The following is a 21725-nucleotide window of genomic DNA, read 5'->3' as shown; positions in this document are numbered from 1 at the left end:
CCTTTAACATGCTCTCCATTTGTACACATCTTAGTTGGCTTTAAAAAAACTGCATTCGGTAACAACATGCAAATAGAATCTTGTACTAGTCAAAAGCAGGTGTAAAGTGCATCCTGCTGATCCCATAGCACTATGCATTGGATCTTGTCACAATTAATAGGCACAAATGCATGGGCACACTATGGAAAATTTTATTAACACTCACTGTTGAAGTCACACATTTTTTTTACCCGTGACAATCTTGTACTTTTTATAAATAATTCTTAGAATTTATTTTGTAATTGCAGCTGCAGTAGCTTTTAAAATTTTGTTCAGGTATTGGACCTATTATCCAGAATGCTCAGGACCTGGGGTTTTCTGTAATTTGGATCTTCATACCTTAAGTCTACTAGAAAATCATGTAAATATTAAGTAAACCAAAAAGAGGATGGTTTTGGTACTGTTTTATTATTACAGAGAAAAAGGAAATAATTTTTAAAAACTTGGTTTATTTGATTATTATGGAGTCTATGTGAGATGGCCTTTCTGTAATTTAGAGCTTTCTGGATAATGAGTTTCTAGATATCTGTATTATAAATGTACTAGATCCAATATTTGGCATGGCTTCATGTGAATGACATTGCTTTTTGCCAGATTCCATTCAGCCAAAACCTTACTGTAAGGTTAGCAAAGCATGTTAAAGTTGCAGATTGTCATGCTATTTACAACTTGTAAATGCCAAATCTTGTTTTAAACGTTTTCAGTATTAGATGTACTGTGGGGGCACATATAATTTGTCCTATGGGTGCAGAGGATGTCTTTTTTATCTTTATTAATTGGTCCCATCTCATTATACACCTACTATATAACTGAAAAATGTTTAATGATAAAATAACATGATAACATGTGCATTGGCAAACATTCACATCTAGGTGAAATGTCTCCAGTGAATATTTGGCAATTTACAAAGTGCATATAAATTCATTTTCAGAAAGAAAAATTCCTCCAGATTCAAACTGGTGAGCTACCACTATAAAGAATGAGCAACCACTTTTGCATATCTACATCACCTCCTCCATGCTAATTTCCCACTTATGAAATTTCTTTATGGTGCAAATTCTCCAATGGATTTTCCCCCACTACATTTGTATGGGGGAACAGCGGCAAAAAGATGGGGGGGACCCATAGGACCAGGATGCCCAGTGGGGGCCCTGGCACACAATGTTACAGCCCTATGGGTGAAATTTTTCACAGAGAATTTACACAAAGAGAAAATTCAAACTTTAGTAAATATATGGTCAGACTCATCACTTGGTTTAAATTTCTGCTTGCCTCCTTCCAGAGCAAAACACATGCACATAAAAAAGTGTACCGTATAGAAAGAAACAATGTTTTAATTCGTCCCATATCTGTTTATACCTCGTGTTCTGTTAAAGCTTTTGGATCAACTAATGTTGGTCAGAGACTCACATGCCGGTTTAGAGCTTTAGGCCACAAATCCCCAGCCTGCAGAATATTCTAAAGTTTGTTTGTTTTTTTTAATAGATTTTGAACAATCCAGTGTCAAAGGCAAAATTAAAAACTAAACATGCTATACTATCATCACTTTTTAGCATGATAAATCATTGTGTTTGTTGTTACCTGTAAAACGTTTTCCATAAAGTTAATATATGGGGAAACATCAGACAAGTGGCTCAAATTAATATTGTTCAAAAGCCCATTTTACCCCAATAGTGAAAGTCTCCCTTTCTCACGTAGCAATTGTACAGTACCAATAACAGATCTGTTGAACAATATAGTGCATTGCCCACTGTTACTTGAATCCCAGCCTCAGAACAGTTCTGAAGACACAGGACATCTGTGGGAAAAACCAGTGCAAGGTACAGTATAAATGTTACAGAACAGGATCCAAGACCTGAAGAACACAGCATATAGACATACTTCAAGGATCTGCGTGATACTGACATGCTGCTTCACTCTGCAGACATGATTTTTCTGATAAATAAATAATATATCTCAGTCATGCATTCAGTATGCTATTTTGTGTGTACTAAGAGTAAATTCACTGTATATCTCTCGAGTAAAGATTAGGTTATTTGCTGTGCCTCCAATAAAACATTTCAATTGAGTTTTCCCTGCAGCTGCTAGCAGGCCTGCAAGTTCACAAGTTCACTCTTCTTACATTCCCTGCAGGTATCTAAGAGCAAAATAAATTTCATTTGTATCATAGTCAAACAGGGCCCACCAGAGGGAATCATACAACTAACCTAGACATCAAAATCATTATTGTTTCAAATGTCACAACCCTCCCTCTCTCATCCTCCACTCTCCCCATACTTTACTCTCATCTCATCATCTAAAATTTCCTATATTCTCTCTCCTTCCATGATCCTTTCCCTTTTGTCTTTTGTTTCACTATGGCTCTCTCTGTTTATAATCTTTCTCTCTAATCTTTTTTTCTGACATTCACTATTTTCTTCCTATTTATTTTTGCCTGACTCCCTGTCTTCTTTTCTGTGTCAGTCACCTTTATTTACCTTTCTCCTGCTTTGTTGTATCCAACGTGTTCCTTTTTTCAATGTCTTATTTACTAGACACCTTTATCTAATTTATTTTTTCTCCTACATGCCTTTCTGTCATTATACTAGTCATTTTACTATCTAGCTGTAGAAATTTCCAACATGTTCAGTCAATGATCTAACTAATATCCATGGTTAAAAGGTATTTAACATAAATGTTACATTCTCCAAAGTATACACAACCAAAAGTCATAGTAAACAAAATTAAACCATTTTAACAGTATGCATATGGTTGACTTTTCCCTTCCCATCATAATTTCCTTAAAATTTTCCCTAATTTTATCCTTATATTTTCCTCACTTAAATGTTTTCAATACTTTCTTTTTGTGTCTTTACTTACTTCTAAACATTAGGACTACAGTGCACTTCCATTCACTCCAGCTCCTAAACATTTTGCAGTAAAAAACTGAATCAGAGAAATCACAATGATAATTTTGCACTTATTGTGACCGCATAATTCTTTTTTGGCCTCCAATGCTCTCATGAACCACAGAATTATTCTTTCTATAATATGATATTACTGGAGATTTGAATATTATGTGCTCTCTCCCTTTGGAGGCACTTCCTGGGAGGGGGGATTTTTAGTTTACATTTTTCATGATATAGGGATGTATTCTAGAAAAATATTTTATTTTATGTACAAACATTCAACTGATTTGGAAAGCCTCATGTCTCTTGAACATGTCAATACCAGATATGGATAGTTTTATGGAAATTTCTGACTTCTATAACAAAAGTAATGACTAAATTGTCAAAACACTACAGCAGAATATAGTATACTTTAGATTCCAAAGCCAAAAATCCATATATTTTAGAAAAGTACACATTCTGTTGAATGCAAAATGGGTAACCGTGAATAACCATGTTTTTCTACTCCTATTTACGAAATATCACAGCTGTTCTAAAATTAATAGTTTTTATAAAAATTTATGAAAATTCTGAAAAAATCACATCAAAACTTTCACTTTGCAAGTTTGTATCACAAAGCATAAGGTACCAAGATAAAACATCCTAAATATGAATTCTAGGGGTCCACTGAACAGTTTGATGCCCATTGTGCACAGGATTACCAAAATATCTGGTGAATCTAGTGAATACCTGAAAATCACCTTAAAGCTTCCCCTTTCTAGCATCTTATCTCAAACAAAGCATAATGTACCAAGAAAAAAACATCCTAAATATGAAAGCCAGGGGGTCCACTGAACAATATGATGCCTTTTGTGTATAGGGTTATCAGTCTGGCGCTTAGAGATCCCAAAATTTATACACATATCATAGCATATATTTCTACTACCAAAATAAATACTACCTGATTTATGTAGGGTAAAAGCAGCCGAATCCAAAGTCGGTAAATGCGCCTTTTTGTGGAAAACTACCAAACTGCAAGGCCATGCTAAACATAGCTGTTTTAATGAGATTTCTGAAAATGATCAAAAAACTTGCAGTTTGCCCCAGCATACATCCCAGATTGCGTAAGGTACCAACATAAAAAAATCTTAAATAAGCATGTCAGAAGTCTACTGAACAATGCCCAATATGCATAGATTTACCAAATTGTATGGTGTGGCATAAAGAGACCCCCAAATGAAAATAGCGCATATGAATTTTTACGTCTGACACTACGGCTGCTGCAATATAAGCACCCAGTATGTTTATTCTGTGCCATAAGACCCCTAACAGTAGGGAGACCCTAGAAAACCATTTATTTACTGACACATTCTGACTAATACAAAATGGGTAAATACCCTTTCTATGGCAAACTATCAAACTGCAAGGCCATGCTAAACGTAGGGGTTGTTATGAATTTTTTTTGCAATTTACCACATTATTAGTGATGGGAGAATCTGACCTGTTTCACTTTGCTGAAAACTCACAAAATGGTGAAAATTCACCGAAATGCATTGAAGTCTATGGGTGACTGTAGGTGAAAACTTGACGAAAAGTTTTGCTCATCTCTGCCCATTATATATCATATATATATATATATATATATATATATATATATATATATATATATATATATATACCAACCTAAAACATCCTAAATAAGCATGCCAGGGGTCTACTGAACTCTTTGCATAGATTTACAAAACTATGTGGTGTAAAGAGATCCCCAAATGAAAAAAGTGCATATGAATTTTTACGTCTGACACTAAGGCTGCTGCAATATAAGCACCCAATATGTGTATTATGTGCCATAAGACCCCCTAACAGTAGAGAAACCCTAGAAAACCATTTATTTACTAAAAAATATTATTTACTAACACATTCTGATAAATCCAAAATGGGTAAATGCATCTTTCTATGGCAAAATACCAAACTGCAAAGCCATGATAATGATGTTTGGGTTTTTATGAAATTTTTGAAAATTGTCTCAAAGCTTGCACTTTACTCCATTATATAGTCCACATTTCGTAAGGTACCAACATAAAACATCCTAAATAATTATACAAGGGGTCTACTGAACCCTTTGATTCCCAATATGCATAGATTTACCAAACAATGTGGTGTACAGAGACCCCCAATGAAAAAAGTGCATATGAATTTTTGCGTCTCACACTGTGGCTGCTGCAATATAAGCACCCGGTATGTGTATTATGTGCCATAAGACCCCCTAACAATAGGGAAACCCTAGAAAACCATTTATTTTCCAAAAATACACATTCTGACGAATCCAAAAGGGTAAATGCATCTTTCTATTTCAAACTACTAAACTGCAAGGTCATATTAAATAAATATTTAAATATTGGCGTTTCTGAAAATTGTCTCAAAGCTTGCACTTTACCCCATTATATAGCCCAGATTTCGCAAGGTACCAACAAAAAATATCCTAAATAAGTACACCAGGGGTCTACTGAACCCGTTGATTCCCAATATGCATAGCTTTACCAAACTATGTGGCATACAGAGACCCCCAAATGGATATATAGCAGGCAAAATTCCCATGGGCAAAAACAATAAAATCACTAAAATCCAATGAAACCACTAAAACCAATGGTTTTTTTTTTTTCGCTCGTGTAATCGGCCATCTGCTGAGTTGGGTTGGGGTTTGGGCTGGCCAAATAATGTTTATGGACAGAAACATCTGAACAACACCTACGCAGAGCTGAAAATGCAATAAAATGGCTAAAAATGCACCACAATCACAAAAATTGTAATAAAATCACCAAAACAACATACAAAAGGTATTCAGTAGTGTGGTTAGCGAATACACTATTTGCAATCTCAATAAAAAGAAAATTTCAAGCAAAAAAACCCACACAATGCAGTTATGCCAGAAAATTGTGTAAGTGCGCATAAGTGTCAGTGCACTTGGTAAAATGTGTGTTTTGTGCATGTTTGTAAGTGTGCAAGTATGTGTGAATGTGAATGTGTGGAACCTCCACCATCCCACAGAAATGTATATGTGTGTAAATGCAAGTGTGTATTAGTGGAAAAAGTTTATGTTTGTGTGTGACACTAACATGGGTTGTGAAGGTTGGAAATCTGACTGGAGGACGAAGACATCCAGGATAAAGAGGAGTACACCATCCTGCAGGATCTGGGTCGGGAGCGGCACTGTGGGGGGGGGGAGTGTCCAGGAATTATATAAATATATATATTATATAGTTCCAAACGAGGAGCACTCATACAAAAATATATCATCATCTGCTTGGGTGCTGGCAACAAATAATGTAATAGTCCCAGAAGAACACCACTCAACAGGTCTTGTGCAAATAAAAAAGTTTTTTTTAATTTATTAAATTTAAAAAACTTACTTTGCACAAGACCTGTTGAGTGATGTACATCACTGGACTATTTATGTGTATATACATGTATACAGTACATATATATGAGTTCTCCATTTATCTCTGGCTTTATCTGTGTACGGTTTTATTTGTGACTCTGCACAATAGGGGTCAATTATGTTTTTGTTTGTGCTCACTACTTCTAACATGGGGCCCTGTGCTTAGATACATTTGGACATATCAATGGGGCTCATTATCAACTCTTAGGGCTCATTTAGCAACACTGGGCACATTTGCCCATGGACAGCAACCTATAGCAACAAATCAGTGACTTGTCTTTCTTCAGCCAGCTGCAGGTAACACCTGGTTGATAAATGACCCCTAATGCAGATCAATTTCTGGTCATTGGTCAAACATAACTAAGATGAGACCCAAGTAAATGTGTCAAAAATATTCAGAACCTCTTACAGTATAAGCGTAATTAATCATGTTTGTTAAATTCCATTCCAAGAAATAGGCAGAATGGTCAAAACAGATAGTAATGAAGGCTAGCATAGGCAGCATCAGATCATTAGGGCCCCATGTTCTACCCAGATCAAAATATAGAACAATACATGGTCTATGTACGTGATATTACTTATAAACCGGTAATACCAAGCAGGTGTGAATGGCAAGGGAGCAGATATAATGACTCCAAACTTTGAAACAAAAACAGTGGATTACTAAACATAAAACAGATATTTGTGCTTAAAAGGACAACTAAATCCTAAAAACAAATATTGCTAAAAACATTGTATTTTATGTTCTGAACTTACTGCAAAAGCCTAGAGGTTCACCAGCCTTGTAATGATCAAATCCTTCAAAGTTGTGCACAGGAGTTCACCATTCTGGATTTTGTTAGGCCAATTTGTGTGTCTGTGCTCAGTGTGCTCTGGGCTGCCTGCTGCTGCCTTAGGGGTTGTCACAAACATCAAGAAGAAAAATTTTTTCATCTGTCATAGAATGATTATTAATTTGTTATGCAAATTGCTCTGTTTTCTGAACTGTTCTGTAATGTGAATTTGAATGAATTACTAATCAGCCATGTACAATATGCAATTAGCAGTTTTAATGAATGCCAAGGCTAATGTCACACAGGGCTGATTCTCAACATGAGTATGCATTTCAGCCACCAACAGAAGCTCTGCAGGGCTGTTCCTGCCATGAGGCAAGGTGAGCACCTTGCCTCAGGCGGCAGAGAACGGCCAGTTACAAGGGGCGGCAAAAGCCTGTAACTTTAAGAGCCGAATTTCCGGTTTTTAAACAGGAAATTCGGCTCTGCTAGTGCAGACAGCACAGTTCACGCTTGTTGCACTAGCGATACTGCCCCTTGTGACCCGCTCCGATGCTTAATTTTTAAGCGCGGAGCGGGAGAGGGGGGCGGCATCGTGGTTGCTGCCTCAGGCGGCAGCAGCCCACGGATCGCCCCTGGAGCTCTGTGTACCTGCACCCCCCCCCCCCGCTCCACTTCTGCTGTGCTGCCTGCACCCAGAAACATTACCTCCGCTCAGGTGCAGGCAAAGTAGGTTTAGGAGCAAAATGCAAAATCTTGCATTTCCACCACCAACTGATTATTGTTTATGTATTACTATTTAAAGCCTCCTTTGTGTGTAGTTAACCTTACAGCAAAGCAGGGTACAGCTAATATAACAAATGTGTTAGTTCTGACTGTAGTCTGGCAGAATCAGGTATTTTAAAAAAAACCTCTGATTATCTGTAAACTGCGCAAAGAAGGCTTACTTCAGTAAACGCAGCCAAAACTCTGCACTACATGAAGTGAAGGGTGCAAAGAAAATGTTTAAATTTTTTCAAAGGGACATCAAATAATGATCATTGTTATTATCATGATAATTTTTATATTTCAATAAGAAGGTTGGGTAGAATACATATAATTTACATTTATGTACATAAATAAATAATTCAACTATTACACATGTTCTTAATTATTGTACTTTTATTACTGTTGCACCAATTATACAATTACATATATTTTCAATGCATCCATTTTACATCTTCCGTTGCATTTTTTTCTTAATAACTTTACATTTTTTTTATTCATTTTTTTTTTTATTTTACTTATTTCCCAATGAGTGTTGTGTTGGTGTCCGTGTGACATATAATGGAAGAAAAACTGGAACTGGAAATCAACGCAGACTTTTTTTAAATTATTTCCACTGACCAATAAACAGAACTACAGGTGCACCCAACCACAGACATGCATTAATTCATCATGAGAAATCTAGGTAGACTAAGTAGGATGAGGATGTTTGTTACCCCCAAAATATCTGAAGAGGAATAAGAGACAGCTAAGTGGGTTCTTTTGAAAAAAGTTTGGCCATTAGTCTTGCATTTGAAAAAAAAATGAAAAACAAAATATTGACTGTAAATAAAAAAAATATTTTCTTTAAAAGATTTGATTGCCTTGGCACAAGCCCTATTGGGCAAATTCAAGAACATTTCTCCTGCATTTTCACAGCAGAAGCAAGAAACAAAATGTGGTATTTTGGCTACTTATTTGTTTAATCTGATGCTCACATGTAAAAAGATTCATTTTTTCCCTTGCAAACATCTCTCTCTCTCTAAACTTCCACAGCTTTCATTTATTTATTAATTAATATAGTTGGTGGAATGTGTATTTTGTACATTTTCCCACAAAAAATACTATTTGGATCTTAAAATCCTTTTTGGGCATTACATATACTTATTTCAGATCTAAATCAAGTTTGTTAGTATAGCTGAAAAAAATAATCAAAAGCAAAGTAAAAAACATCATTGAAGGTTGTTTTAATGGTTATTTTCAAACAGGCTGTCCATTTTACTCTTGAACTGCTACGGTTTGATCAGAATTAGCTGCTGGGATCTCCAAAGCTTTAACTTCATCAGCTGGTCCTGCAGGCTCAAAGGCCTTAGTAGTAGAACTAGGTGCTTCAGTTTCTTGAGACTTCACAGAAGGAGTGGCTTCACTGCTAGGTTTTGAGTCTGAAGCTGGGGCGGACTCATTTTTGATTTCTGATGAAGCGGGAGCCTCAGTCTTTTTGGCTTCCCCTTCCTCTTTACTCTTTTCCTCTACTTTACTTGGTGCTGGTGCTTCTGAAGGCTGGGAAACTTTGGCCTCAGTACTGGGCTCAGAGGTCTTTGGCCCTTCATTGTTAGTAACAGGGGCAGGGGCTGCTGCTGGTTGATCCTCTGGCTTTGATACTGGCTGTTCAGTTTTCTGTGACTCTGCTTTAGCATCAGAAGAAGCTTCTGTTTTTTCTGACTCTGGTTTTTGCACAACATCTTTGTTTGGTGCCTCTTTTTCTCCTTCGTTATTTTCTGTTTTGCTTTCTGTTGCCTTGGCATCCTTATCATTCTTTGCATCATTTTCTTTTACTTCTGTAATATCTACAGTAGGCTGAGTGTCTTCATTTGCTTTAGGTGCCACTTCTTCCTCTGTATTAGCTCCCTCTGCCTTTTTGTCTTTATCTTTTGTTTTGTCATCATTTACATTATATCCCTTCTTCTTCTTGCTCAGCTTTCCTCCCATATTTCAGACCCTATTAATAGAAAAAAGCAAGTTATCTGTATGCTCTGACTTTATCTGTTCATATATAAAACAATCTTTAAGAACACACAAGAGAGCACTGTGTTTAAATTACTTCTGACATTCTATAAAGTAAAAGCAAACACTTCTTAAAATGAAGGTGTTTAGAAACTGTATAAAACATTTATCTACCATTTTCCAAATTTCCAAATTAATTAAATGTATTACAGAGTTTATCACTGTTCCACATAGTAATTAAATGAACTTGTCTGTTGATAGCATTCAATTCAAATCAGATGAAACAGCACATTTAAAAACACCTATAGGCTGTCAAGTATTGTTGATAGCCTTGCAATGCTAACAGCTGTGTTTGTTTTAAAAGGTGATTTATATTAAAAGCTGAATTCATCACATGATTGCCCAGTAATAATAATAATAAACCTGTGCTTATATCTTCTTATTAAAAATATTATGTTTGGATTGTAAAATTATTTCAAAATAAGAGTTGTTCAGTAGGTGTTTTATTCATATGAAATTACATCAGAAAACTATATTGTGAATAATTTACCCCCTATTGTAAAATATAGGGATATTATAAGTGCACGAGGAGTTCTATAACCATATAAAAGCACTAAGAAGGTAACTTCTCATATTCTTATATTTTACAACAGGGGGTATATTATAATACACAAGTTTCAGTGAGTCAAGTGACAGAAATGACATGTCTATGCACCGATTGACAAATCTCTATTTTAGCAAAGCTTTAGGGTTATTTATAACACATGAAATGCATGTTAACTAATATTTAAAACTGCCCTCATTCTGCCAGAAACAAGCCTTCTAAAGCAATCTAGTATAAAATCCAGGCATGACTAACTGTCACATCCAGCAAGACACACGCCAAAGCATTTAATGCCAAGTGACGGGTAGTCTCAAATGTAGAACTGATTTTGCAAAACCAAGGGTTACTCTTATGTTACATACTGCAAGAAGCTATTTTATGAAAAATACAATAGACATATATATATATATATATATATATATATATATAATAATCCAAAAAAGTAGAGGTGCACACTGGGATTTGAAAAACAGTTAAAACTTCAGCTTTATTATAAATTACATTTAAAAGGAACTGGTCGACGTTTCGGTCTCTGTCTAAGACCTTTCTCAAGACCCTGTTCACAGTGCAAATGTGCTACTTAAATAGATCCACATCCCAACACACCCATCCCAGCACCCGCCCCCAGATCATGTGGTTAAAATCTTGAACATACAAAGGTAAGTGAGTATCTAATACAGTGATACTAGATACTCACTTACCTTTGTATGTTCAAGATTTTAACCACATGATCTGGGGGCGGGTGCTGGGATGGGTGTGTTGGGATGTGGATCTATTTAAGTAGCACATTTGCACTGTGAACAGGGTCTTGAGAAAGGTCTTAGACAGAGACCGAAACGTCGACCAGTTCCTTTTAAATGTAATTTATAATAAAGCTGAAGTTTTAACTGTTTTTCAAATCCCAGTGTGCACCTCTACTTTTTTTGGATTATTGGATACTACAGCCACAGTAGGTAGCACCTGGGTCTATACTATACTTGTGAACGGAGTGCGCTGGATTTTTTGGATTTTATATATATATATATATATATATATATATATATATATATATATATATATATATATATGTGTGTGTGTATAATGAAGCAATAGAATTCTTAATGAATCAGATGAAAATTGAGCATAGGACTGGCCAGATATGGGATGACTTTGACGTAGTTGGCCAGCTTAAATATATTGCAATATATGGAAAAACAATCCCTGTTTTGTTTAAAGGGTAAGGCATTTTTCAGTAGCAGTATGCACAAAATGTAAAAGCATCAGTTTTGATGCACATTCCCATTACCCCATATCAAGGAAAATATGCAGGATAGCTCCATTAGTAACAACCACAAAAACCTTTGCTCTAAAAAATCACATGCAACATTATCCCAATCTTGAATTAAGTCATGCTAAAATTCTGCGGTTTGCTTTTTGTACTAATGGAAATATTTATCCTTATTTTAAAAATATTCATGGTAAAACTGATTTTACAGATTTGTACAATAGATGCACATAACAAGACAAATGTACCTTTAAAGTTGCTAAACAGACAGGTTTCAAAAATGCCATCATGATATATACAGAGCAGCACATGTGGATGGGTTCCATATTACCCAGAAACTTACTGATTTGAATTACTGAATTTTGTTGCTGGATCAATATTCATGAAAGCATAGGACCTGTTACCTTTCAAAGCTGTTATCCAGAAAGCTGTAAAATACAGGAAAGTGGTTTCCCATGCACGTCTACTTAAACAACCCGTTTTGAATTTTTACTCTATTGCTTTTCCTCTGTAATAATGAATTCTGCTCATGTTGCGGGTCAACTACGATTTTTTGGGGGAGAGCGTCTTGATGGCAATATGTTTGTCATTACAGGGTTTGGACAGGCCCGGATTTAGGGAAAGGCCCCCTAGGCCCGGGCCTAGGGCGGCAAGATGTTAGGGGCGGCAAGAAGGCGCCCCCTAACATCTTGTGTAAGTCGGCTGCTCCTGATAGATCCGGCTGGCTTTAGGACCGCTCCTCCAGCCTATCTCCCGCTGTGGCTCCGCCCCCTCCCACTCCTCTCTGTGCTCGTGCTGCTGCTGCCTCTGCTGTGCTGTGTGTGTCCCAGCAAGGTGATCTGTTCCTGGTATGTACATTTAATATTTCCCCTGCAGATCTGCTGTATATCGGCCATGTAGAGAAATATGTCATAGTCAACTTTCAGATTTGCTGGAGGTGCAGAATCACAAGTGTTCTAACTTCTAAACCTGTTACAGATTTTTTTATGTCCCTTTCCTGCTTCCTACAAAATGAAAACCATTCCAGTTCTTGTATTATAAGGGATAATGTACCCCCTTCTGTAAATGATAAGGATATTAGAAGTCACTGAGGGGTCCAGTAACCATATAAAGGCACAAGGCTGCAGGCTAAGTTATACAGGGAACTCGGAGTATCACTCATGTATTATAAGGGACAATGTACCCCCTACTGTAAATGATAAGGATATTGGGAGTCACTGAGGGGTTGTTCTGTGACCATATAAAGGCACAAGGCTGCAGGCTGAGTTACACAGGGAACTCGGAGTATCACTCATGTATTATAAGGGATAATGTCTGCTGAGAAATAGGAACTACAAAGATTATGATGCTGCCAAGATTTGACTTTTTTATTTTATAATAAATATTTAACTGGTGCTGCGGCTGCCCACTGTAGCACAATTGACAAACTTATCAAAACAAGGGACACATCTCTCTCTGCATCTATGTATAAAAAGGTGTCTATATATAGAGAATATATATAGATATATCTCAAACAAGCCTAACTGCTAGTTGATCCATCTGATCCACTTTTGCATAAATGTCCTGATTGGAAAAAGAGTCACATCCAGAAAATGCGTGCGGGGGGGGGGGGGCACAGTAGCTGGGCCTAGGGGGGCAAGGAGGGTAAATCCGGCCCTGGGTTTGGAGATTTACTTATTAAACATATATAAACTTCTGTTAAAAACTACATTTATAAAGTTGTATGGGTCAGATATCTCATTCCACTTCCAAGTCACATTGTCACATTAGGCCTGACATGGCAAATCTTATGAGGCCAATCACCCATATTCTATGTATAGTAGTGTTTGAGCAGAAACACAGACCACTTGCTAACAGTCATCTGCAGTCATGTTACAAAATTCATGCTGGATGCATAGTGCCTCATGACATTTTATAACTATTTATTTGTAATTCTGTGGTTAATCTATTCTCATGATGTCCCCCAAAATAAAAATTGCACTGAAATATATTTCACAGAAAATTGCATTAATATAACAGTTAATTTATGTTTCAGTCCCAGGGCTACACCAAACTGGGCAGTTTAAACTTGCCATTAAGTGAACTTCGGGCGACTTTGGAAAACGAATCGCCGCGCGTGATTAGAGCCGGCGTTTTTTCATTTTAGCAGGTGCAGAGTCAGGAAAGGCGTTTGGGGAGATTGGACACCGAAAAAATGATTTTGGATTTTTACTATTGAGTGCTATTCTCATATCTCCCAGGGACCTGTTATCTTTTGTAAGATAGCTGTTATCTTGTTACATTGTTCTGTTGATAGGCTGCTGGGGGGAAAGGGAGGGGGGTGATATCATTCCAACTTGCAGTGCAACAGTTAAGAGCGATCAGACCACAACTCACATGCCTGAGGGCATCTGAAAAATTCACAACATGTCTAGCCCCATATCAGATTTCAAAATTAAGGGTCAGTACATACAGTCAGATTCAGGGAGATTAGTCACCCGGCAACAAATCTCCTCTTCTTCTGGGTGTCTAATCTCCCCAAACTGCCTCCCCTACTAACATGTAAATCAACGGCGGGATGGCACTCAGCGCGATTCATTTTCCAAAGTCGCCCGAAAATGGAAAATGAATTGCGCTGAGTGCCATCCCGCAGGTGATTTACATTTTAGGCAGTTCAGGAAGATTAGTCGCCCCAAAGAAGAGTAGATTTGTCACCGGGCGACTAATGTGCCTTGACCCTTAATATAAAAAAATCTGTTTGCGCTTTAAAAAATTGGTTACAGTGTAGGATTCTGCTGGATCAGCACTATTAACTGATGTGTTTTGAGAGAGAAAAACATGTTTTTCCATGGCAGAATCACTTTAACTACAAAGGAAACTGGAAGACTAATGGAATATAATACATAAGCTTCAATAAGTCATGTGACACCACTTAGCACTAATTACAACTGATTATACCATTAAGCACAGTTTATAACAATATATGTTCCAGGAAACAGACCTTTACATTAGTATTTTGAATTGTTTTAGAAATTCAAACAGTGAGATTTAGTGACAATAGTGTACCACATAAGCACTACAAAATATGTTAGTGTTCTATAAATATATGTTTATATATATATATATATATATATATATATATATATATATATATATATATATATGTGTGTGTGTGTGTATATATATATAGATATAGATATTAATCTGTAACAAACTACAGGCACGTTCTAGGAACTAGTCTGCATTTGAAATCTTGTATGTCTTAAAGGGGTGGTTCACCTTTAAGGTAACTTTAATTATGTTCTACAACTGCCAGTTCTAAGCAACTTTTCAATTGGTTTTCATTATTTTTTTTTATAGTTTTATAGTTATTTGCCTTTTTCTTCTGACTCTTTGCAGTTTTCAAATGGGTGTTGCTGACCCTTCTAAAAAACAAATGCTCTTTAAGGATACAAATGTATTGTTACTTTGTAATACTGATCCTTCTATTCAGGTTCTCTTCTCTTCATATTCCAGTCTCTTTTTCAAATCAAAGCATGATTGCTAGGATAATTTGGACCTTAGTTACCAGCTTGCTTAAGATGCAAATTGAAGAGCTGCTGAAAAAAAGCTAAATAACTCAAAAACCTTAAATAATAAAAAAAAACAAAAAAAAAACAAATTATCTCAGAATATCACTCTCTACATCAGTGATCCCCAACCAGTAATATCTTGTGAGCAACATGTTGCTCTCCAACCCCTTTGATGTTGCTCCTAGTGGAAATTATTTTTGTATTCCAGGCTTGGAGGCAAGTTTTGGTTGTATAAAAACCAGGTGCCCTGCCAAACAGAGTCTCAATGTAGGTTGACAATCCACATAGGGGCTACTAAATGGCCAATCACAGTACTGATTTGGCACCCCAAGAACATTTTTCATGCTAATGTTACTTCCCAACTCCTTTTTAATTCTGAATGTTGCTCACAAGTTCAAAAGGTTGGGGATCCCTGCTCTACATCATACTAAAAGTTATCTCAATGGTGAACAACCCCTTTAATGTATATACTGCATTCATGAGTGACCATTCTGTCAGCAGGCATGCCATTAGTTATTAGAAGGGTTACGGGGAAGGTGAGTAGATTTAGTTGCAGGAGTAGAACCATACATAATAAAGTGCATGTATACACTATATATATATATATATATATATATATATATATATATATATATATATATATATATATATATATATATATATATATATATATATATATATATATATATATATATATATACCACTTATTATTCTTAGGTATGAATACTGGCAATGTGAAAACATCTGCAGGTTAATGAATAACAAGTTGCAAATTCAATAAAATGTACCAACCAGAAAATGTTAACTATGCAGAGTCAAGTTTGAATAATTGCAATCAGAGCTACAATGTAATGTGATTCATTTGATAACTCGTGCCAGAGTTCAGTAAATTCTTGCTACTAGTTGGCAAAAGGAGGACACAATCAGCATTTGTAAATGGAGCAGGACTACACAAACAAACATGCCAGGATTATAGAACATCCAATGAAAGAATAATCTAATCCCCTATGACACATGATTAAGTAATCTGTTGTTATACTAGTGAGGGGATTCAAATTAAAGTAAGAGATTATCATGTAGCCTAAAATTATTTGTATAATATTACAAATAAAATTATACTGTTACAAAATGCAATATCATAAGATTTTTTATAGCAAGATAATAATGACATGGCTGTATATTATGAAATAACATTTCTGAATATTGTGATGTACAAAAACAAATAATATGTAAAATTGCTTATGAGTTTTATATCCTTACATATTGTTGTTGCAGGCCATTAGCACTACTGCACAATTATAGAAGAGTTTTCAGTTTTCCATTTATCAGACAGTTACTGGTTTTCATCATTTCTTCAATGAATACATTAATCAAAGAAAAAAATATTTTGATGTTACCTGCAAGCCATGAAAATTAAGTGGATATTCATACCTCCCAACTGTCTCGTTTTAAATAGGGGGTGTGGTAACAAAAATGGGGTGGTCAAAAAAAATTGCCACGCTATGCGTAGCAAATTTTTTGTCCCTCTTTTTATTTCAAAAATGTTGGGAGGTATGGATATTATATTTATTCATAATTTAACCAGACTGACCTAACTCTATTCACTTCTTGTATTCAGGAAGCATGACTGCATATAACCAGGTATATGCATTCAAAATTCATTCTGGGTCATGTAAGCCATAGCAACCAAACAGCAGATAGCATTTATCTATATACTGTTGAAAATCAAATTTTTCAAAACACAAAAGTGCTGCTCCAGCAGAATTCTGCATTGAGAAAACTGATTTTTTTAGATTTAATTTTGAAATCTGGCATGGGGCTAGACATGATGTCAATTTCCCAGTTGCCTCCAACCATGTGACTTGTGCTTTGATAAACTTCAATCACTCTTTACTGCTACACCGCAAGCTGGAGGGATAGCACCCTTCTTTCCCCAGCAACTCATCAGCAACTTATTGCAGGCTGCATGCATGTGATAAGGATTGTTAAACATGGATTAAAAGATTAACCTTTTAAAAAATTTAATTTTCATCTTGAGGTATATACTCTACTGCATACTCTACATGAAGGAATTAAGCACAGCCTAGTAAAATATTTTGAGAGTTAAAAAATTTCTCTAACCCCTGCTGACCTCTATGGAGATGGCTGTGTGTAAGAAGTATTCAATTCACAACATAAGATCATCTTGGTGCTTTCAACAAATTTGGGATAAATACATGACATAATTTATCGCCAATGAAAACCTCTGTCTCTAAATATAATAAAAATAGAAGAAATAGAAAAATGTTCAGTATACAATGTAATGATGCATTCCCAAATCTGCATTGTTCTTGAGGAGGACATTTCTATCATAGCCTATTTACATTAAATTGACAGGAAGTCAGACCAGGAATTGTGAGGAGTCACAAAGGACCAGGCTCCCCCGGTGCTCTGGGGGAGCATCTGTGAATGGCTGGCTTTGGGGCACCCACATTATAAATCCTGGTCTAGAGGCCAAATAAACACATATCTATTTAATAGTCCATGCACTGCACCTGTTAGTACCATCATACCCATAGTACCAGTGTTCTCTCTAAGATATGCACTTGTTCAAATGCAGAGAAAAGTATCACGCTGTAGGGAAAGACTAATCCTGGAGATGGAGCGAAGAATCCAATGCCGCGGTTAATGGCCGATACCACTATGGTAACGTGGTTAATCCAATGTAGACATGAAAGCACACTTGCAGCCAGCCGTCACGGCATGATTAATGAAAACGGATATATATATTTAAAATGTCCAATTTATTGAGACATCAAGTTAAAATCCAATGTGAACATACACACGGATGAGGCAAGCAGGGGGGAGCATGGCTCGACGCGTTTCGTGACTGTGCGAGTCACTTCATCAGAAGCCTAGGCTTCTGCAAGTGTGCTCTCATGTCTACTTGTTCAAATGCACACTGCTTATGGCCTGCATCAGGGCCCACAATAAATGCTTTAAAGTAAAACTTAGTATATGCAAGTTGTACAGAGTAGCAGTGTAATAACATTCCCATCGCCGGATTTCCCGCACTACCTACCCTGTGTGAAAATGCGCTGGAGCACTGGGCAGCTGCACATCCCCAGTGCTCCCCAGAAAGCAGCCCTGTATCACTCCCCATGTTAATCTATGAGGGGGCTGCCATATTTGTGCAGCAGTAGTCCGTTAGCATTAGAAACTCTAACTGACAAGTTGAGAAGGGACAGTCAGGTTGGCAAAAAACGATTAACATGACCTATAGGTAACTTTTAATGTACTGTACATTCATATTTTAAAAAGTAGTTTTTTAGTGTCAGTATCACATTAAATTATTGTGTAGTATTGTAGACATTGATACTAAGACAATTTTCAAATGATTTTAACTTTTTATTGTTTTGTGGTTTCTCAGTTCTTTAGCTTTCTGTTCAGCAGCTTTCCAGTTTGAAAATGTAACAGCTGTCTGGTTGCTAGAGTCCAGTTTACCCTAGCAGCCAGGCAATGGTTTGAATAAGAGACTGGAATATGAATAGCAGAGGGAATGAAAATAATTTAAGTAATACAAAGTAACAAAGGTTTTTTGTCCACAGTAGTGATAACTGAATTTTTTCACCAGGCATGGATTTGCAGCAAAAATCCGCATTTCGGTTCTTTCATGAAACTGTGGCACAAATTTGCTGCAAATTAGTAAATAACAGTAGACAGAAACAAAGTCATAGAAAAACTGGATATACACGCTACAATATCTGTCACAGAAGATCATATCTGCTACAGTGGGTTGAAAAGGACACAACTAATCGAACCAGACCTAAATGGCAAAGCAAAAAAAATATCACCAGCCATTTATATCTATAAATTGATCTGTAAAACTGCAGAATTTCTGCCTAATACAAGAGACTATGAAGTGAAAGCCAAGGTAGGTCATATATCCACTGGCACGCCCTTGAACCGGTCTTTTATTTCATAATCATGGGACGTCTGTCATACATAATTCTAGTAATTTTTATGCATTTTTATAGTGTATGAAATGAATGTATATATGTATAGATATATTTTGCAACATCCCATATCAGCCAAATCATTAACAAAGTCTGGATTTCAGTTTCTATTGCTAAATCACACACAAGGTTCTAAACAATTAAAGCTCCCAGAAGTTGATTTTTTTGAACATTTTCATTTTAAATTTTTTTATGCAAATCTAGAGTTATTTTAGAGATTATTTTTTAATTTTATATCATTTTAAACATTTTCATTTATGTTATATGCAAATTTATAGTCAGATTTGCCAATCAAATTGTTTCCTTGTAATTATGTGTATAACATATCTCATTCTTCAGATCTTACAGAATTATACCTGCCTTTGTTCAGTCTACCCATCTGAACCCACCCATCTTGTAAAATACTTTGCAACTGGTCAAACTTGAACTAAAGTAAAAACCTAAGATGACAGATTTAAATATTTAAATTCTTGAAATAATACATGGTCAAGGGATCTACACTTGTTTGCTTTATGTAGTCACTATTATGTTATTGGTTTCAGGCCACATTAAATCCTATTGTACTTTCTTTCTCCACCATAATATATGCCTTTGTCTTGAAGCACACTTGAACCTAGGCCCGAATTTGTGGAAAGGCCATCTAGGCCCAGGCCTAGGGCAGCAGGATTTTAGAGGGGTGGCATGCTGCCCAACCACACCCACATTGGTTCAAAAACATTGGGGATGCACTGAAGATACAATCATTTGCACGAATAAAGGGGAGGGGACAGGGGCGACGAACGGCAGTGGGCCTAGGGGCGCCCACTATGTAAATCCGGCCCTGAACCTGAGAGTATTCATTTTTTAAGTAGTTAAAAAAAGGACAATAACAACATACAAGGTCATCAAAAGATCGAGATAAGGTTATGCAAATTTTATACATCACTCTAGGCCATGAAGAATACTGACAGAGATATCAACCAACGGTAAATGAGATCTGACTGGGAATTCAGTGTGAATGTTCTGTGTGTAAACTTGCAAAAGCAGTTCATTGCAGCTGTATATTCAAAAATGTGTCATAATCATTTATTTATATAACACCAGCTGGTTATTTACTCTGCAATGAGTCATTCAAAGCATCACTAACAACACATCATTTAACCCCTCAGGCAATTTATGAGGCCTAGAGCACTTTACAACCTGCTGTCATCAATGTTTTTTTGAGAAATAATTCTTTCCCAAAATTGGTGCATGAGTTAGCATATAGGTAATACTGTAGAACCATGTATATAGTATGAAACAAGTGTGACTGCCATAAAATCTAGATAGTTGGTACTGTGATTTTATTTTCAATATAATGGTGTGCACAGTATCATATTTGGCTTGGAAAGTTTTTAATGTCATTCATATTAGTTAGACGCACATTTTTACTCCCACATACCATACACTATTGTTAGTATCCAGTGATGTTATTGGAGTCACAAAACACAACAGCCCCTCTCCACTGTGCATTTTTTACTGCCTGGGAGCACCTAATTGGAAGAGAACTCAACCAGTCAGCTGTTTAAGTGACAATGTTACAGACAACAAATATCAAAAGATCTAAACTTGCATATAGAGTTAAAGTTATTTTGTTTTAACTCTTGTGTAATCATTGGCCTTGCTTTATCTACTGAACACCAGCTATAATAAGAAAAAAGCAAGATACAACTTTTAATGTGGCATATATTGAAGCAAACATAAAGATGAATGCAGGTGTAGATCTGCTAAATGCTTTCACACCCAAATCTATGGCAGCCCACAAAATTTCACATTGCCTTTGCATTTGAAATGAAAGCGTACATACAGAGGCCTGCAAATTCCAATAGCTCCTAGAAGATACGGTATATTGCACGGTGAGGACTGCTGCATGATTCTGACATTATAACCAATAGGGCTCATTTATGAACACAAGTGAAGTGTGCAAAATGTAGCATGGGATGCAATTCACCATTTTTTTAACCTAGAACATAACTTTTCCCCCCATAATTGCAATGTAATTGCGACTGCAAGGGGGTGTTGCCTGTGATTCTTGCACCAGGTCTAAATCTGTGCAACATTACACATGTGCTTTGAAATTGTGTCATTTTCGGGATAGCGTAATTTCTAGAACTTTTCATTAAAATGCCTTTGTGCAGGTCCACAGCCCACAGTGGGAAGCCTGGAATTATGACCACCTTCAGAGTTTTCCTGGATTAACAGACAAATCTATGCACAACTTTTAACATTACAAATAAATAATGTTCTAATGGAACATTTACCCTCTCTTATTCTCTTAATTTAATTCCATAATTCTCCATTGACGTTCTCATTGAGTTTTCATGAAATAAACCACAAGATATATTTTTGCCATCAAATTAAATAAAGGCTTATATTTTTTAAGAAAAATTCTCAAAAACAAAAAACGCATATTTGGGATCTGGCATA

The 21725-nt window shown here is 36.2% G+C and overlaps 1 protein-coding gene across 1 annotated transcript in view; it reads right to left on the bottom strand.

The window, feature by feature from the left end:
- Nucleotides 1-8261: 8261 nt before the first annotated feature.
- The window catches only part of basp1.L (brain abundant membrane attached signal protein 1 L homeolog), a 62709-nt gene continuing 49245 nt past the window's right edge, over nt 8262-21725 (bottom strand). The window contains 1 exon segment of the mRNA NM_001096343.1: nt 8262-9861. Coding sequence (NP_001089812.1) covers nt 9141-9851 — 711 coding nt within the window. The 5' untranslated portion in view covers nt 9852-9861 and the 3' untranslated portion in view covers nt 8262-9140.

This window comes from Xenopus laevis, chromosome 6L (genome assembly GCF_017654675.1).
Source record: "Xenopus laevis strain J_2021 chromosome 6L, Xenopus_laevis_v10.1, whole genome shotgun sequence".
NCBI lineage: Eukaryota > Metazoa > Chordata > Amphibia > Anura > Pipidae > Xenopus > Xenopus laevis.
Note: the sequence above shows the minus strand (reverse complement) of the source record. Positions and strands in the feature narration are given on the sequence as shown.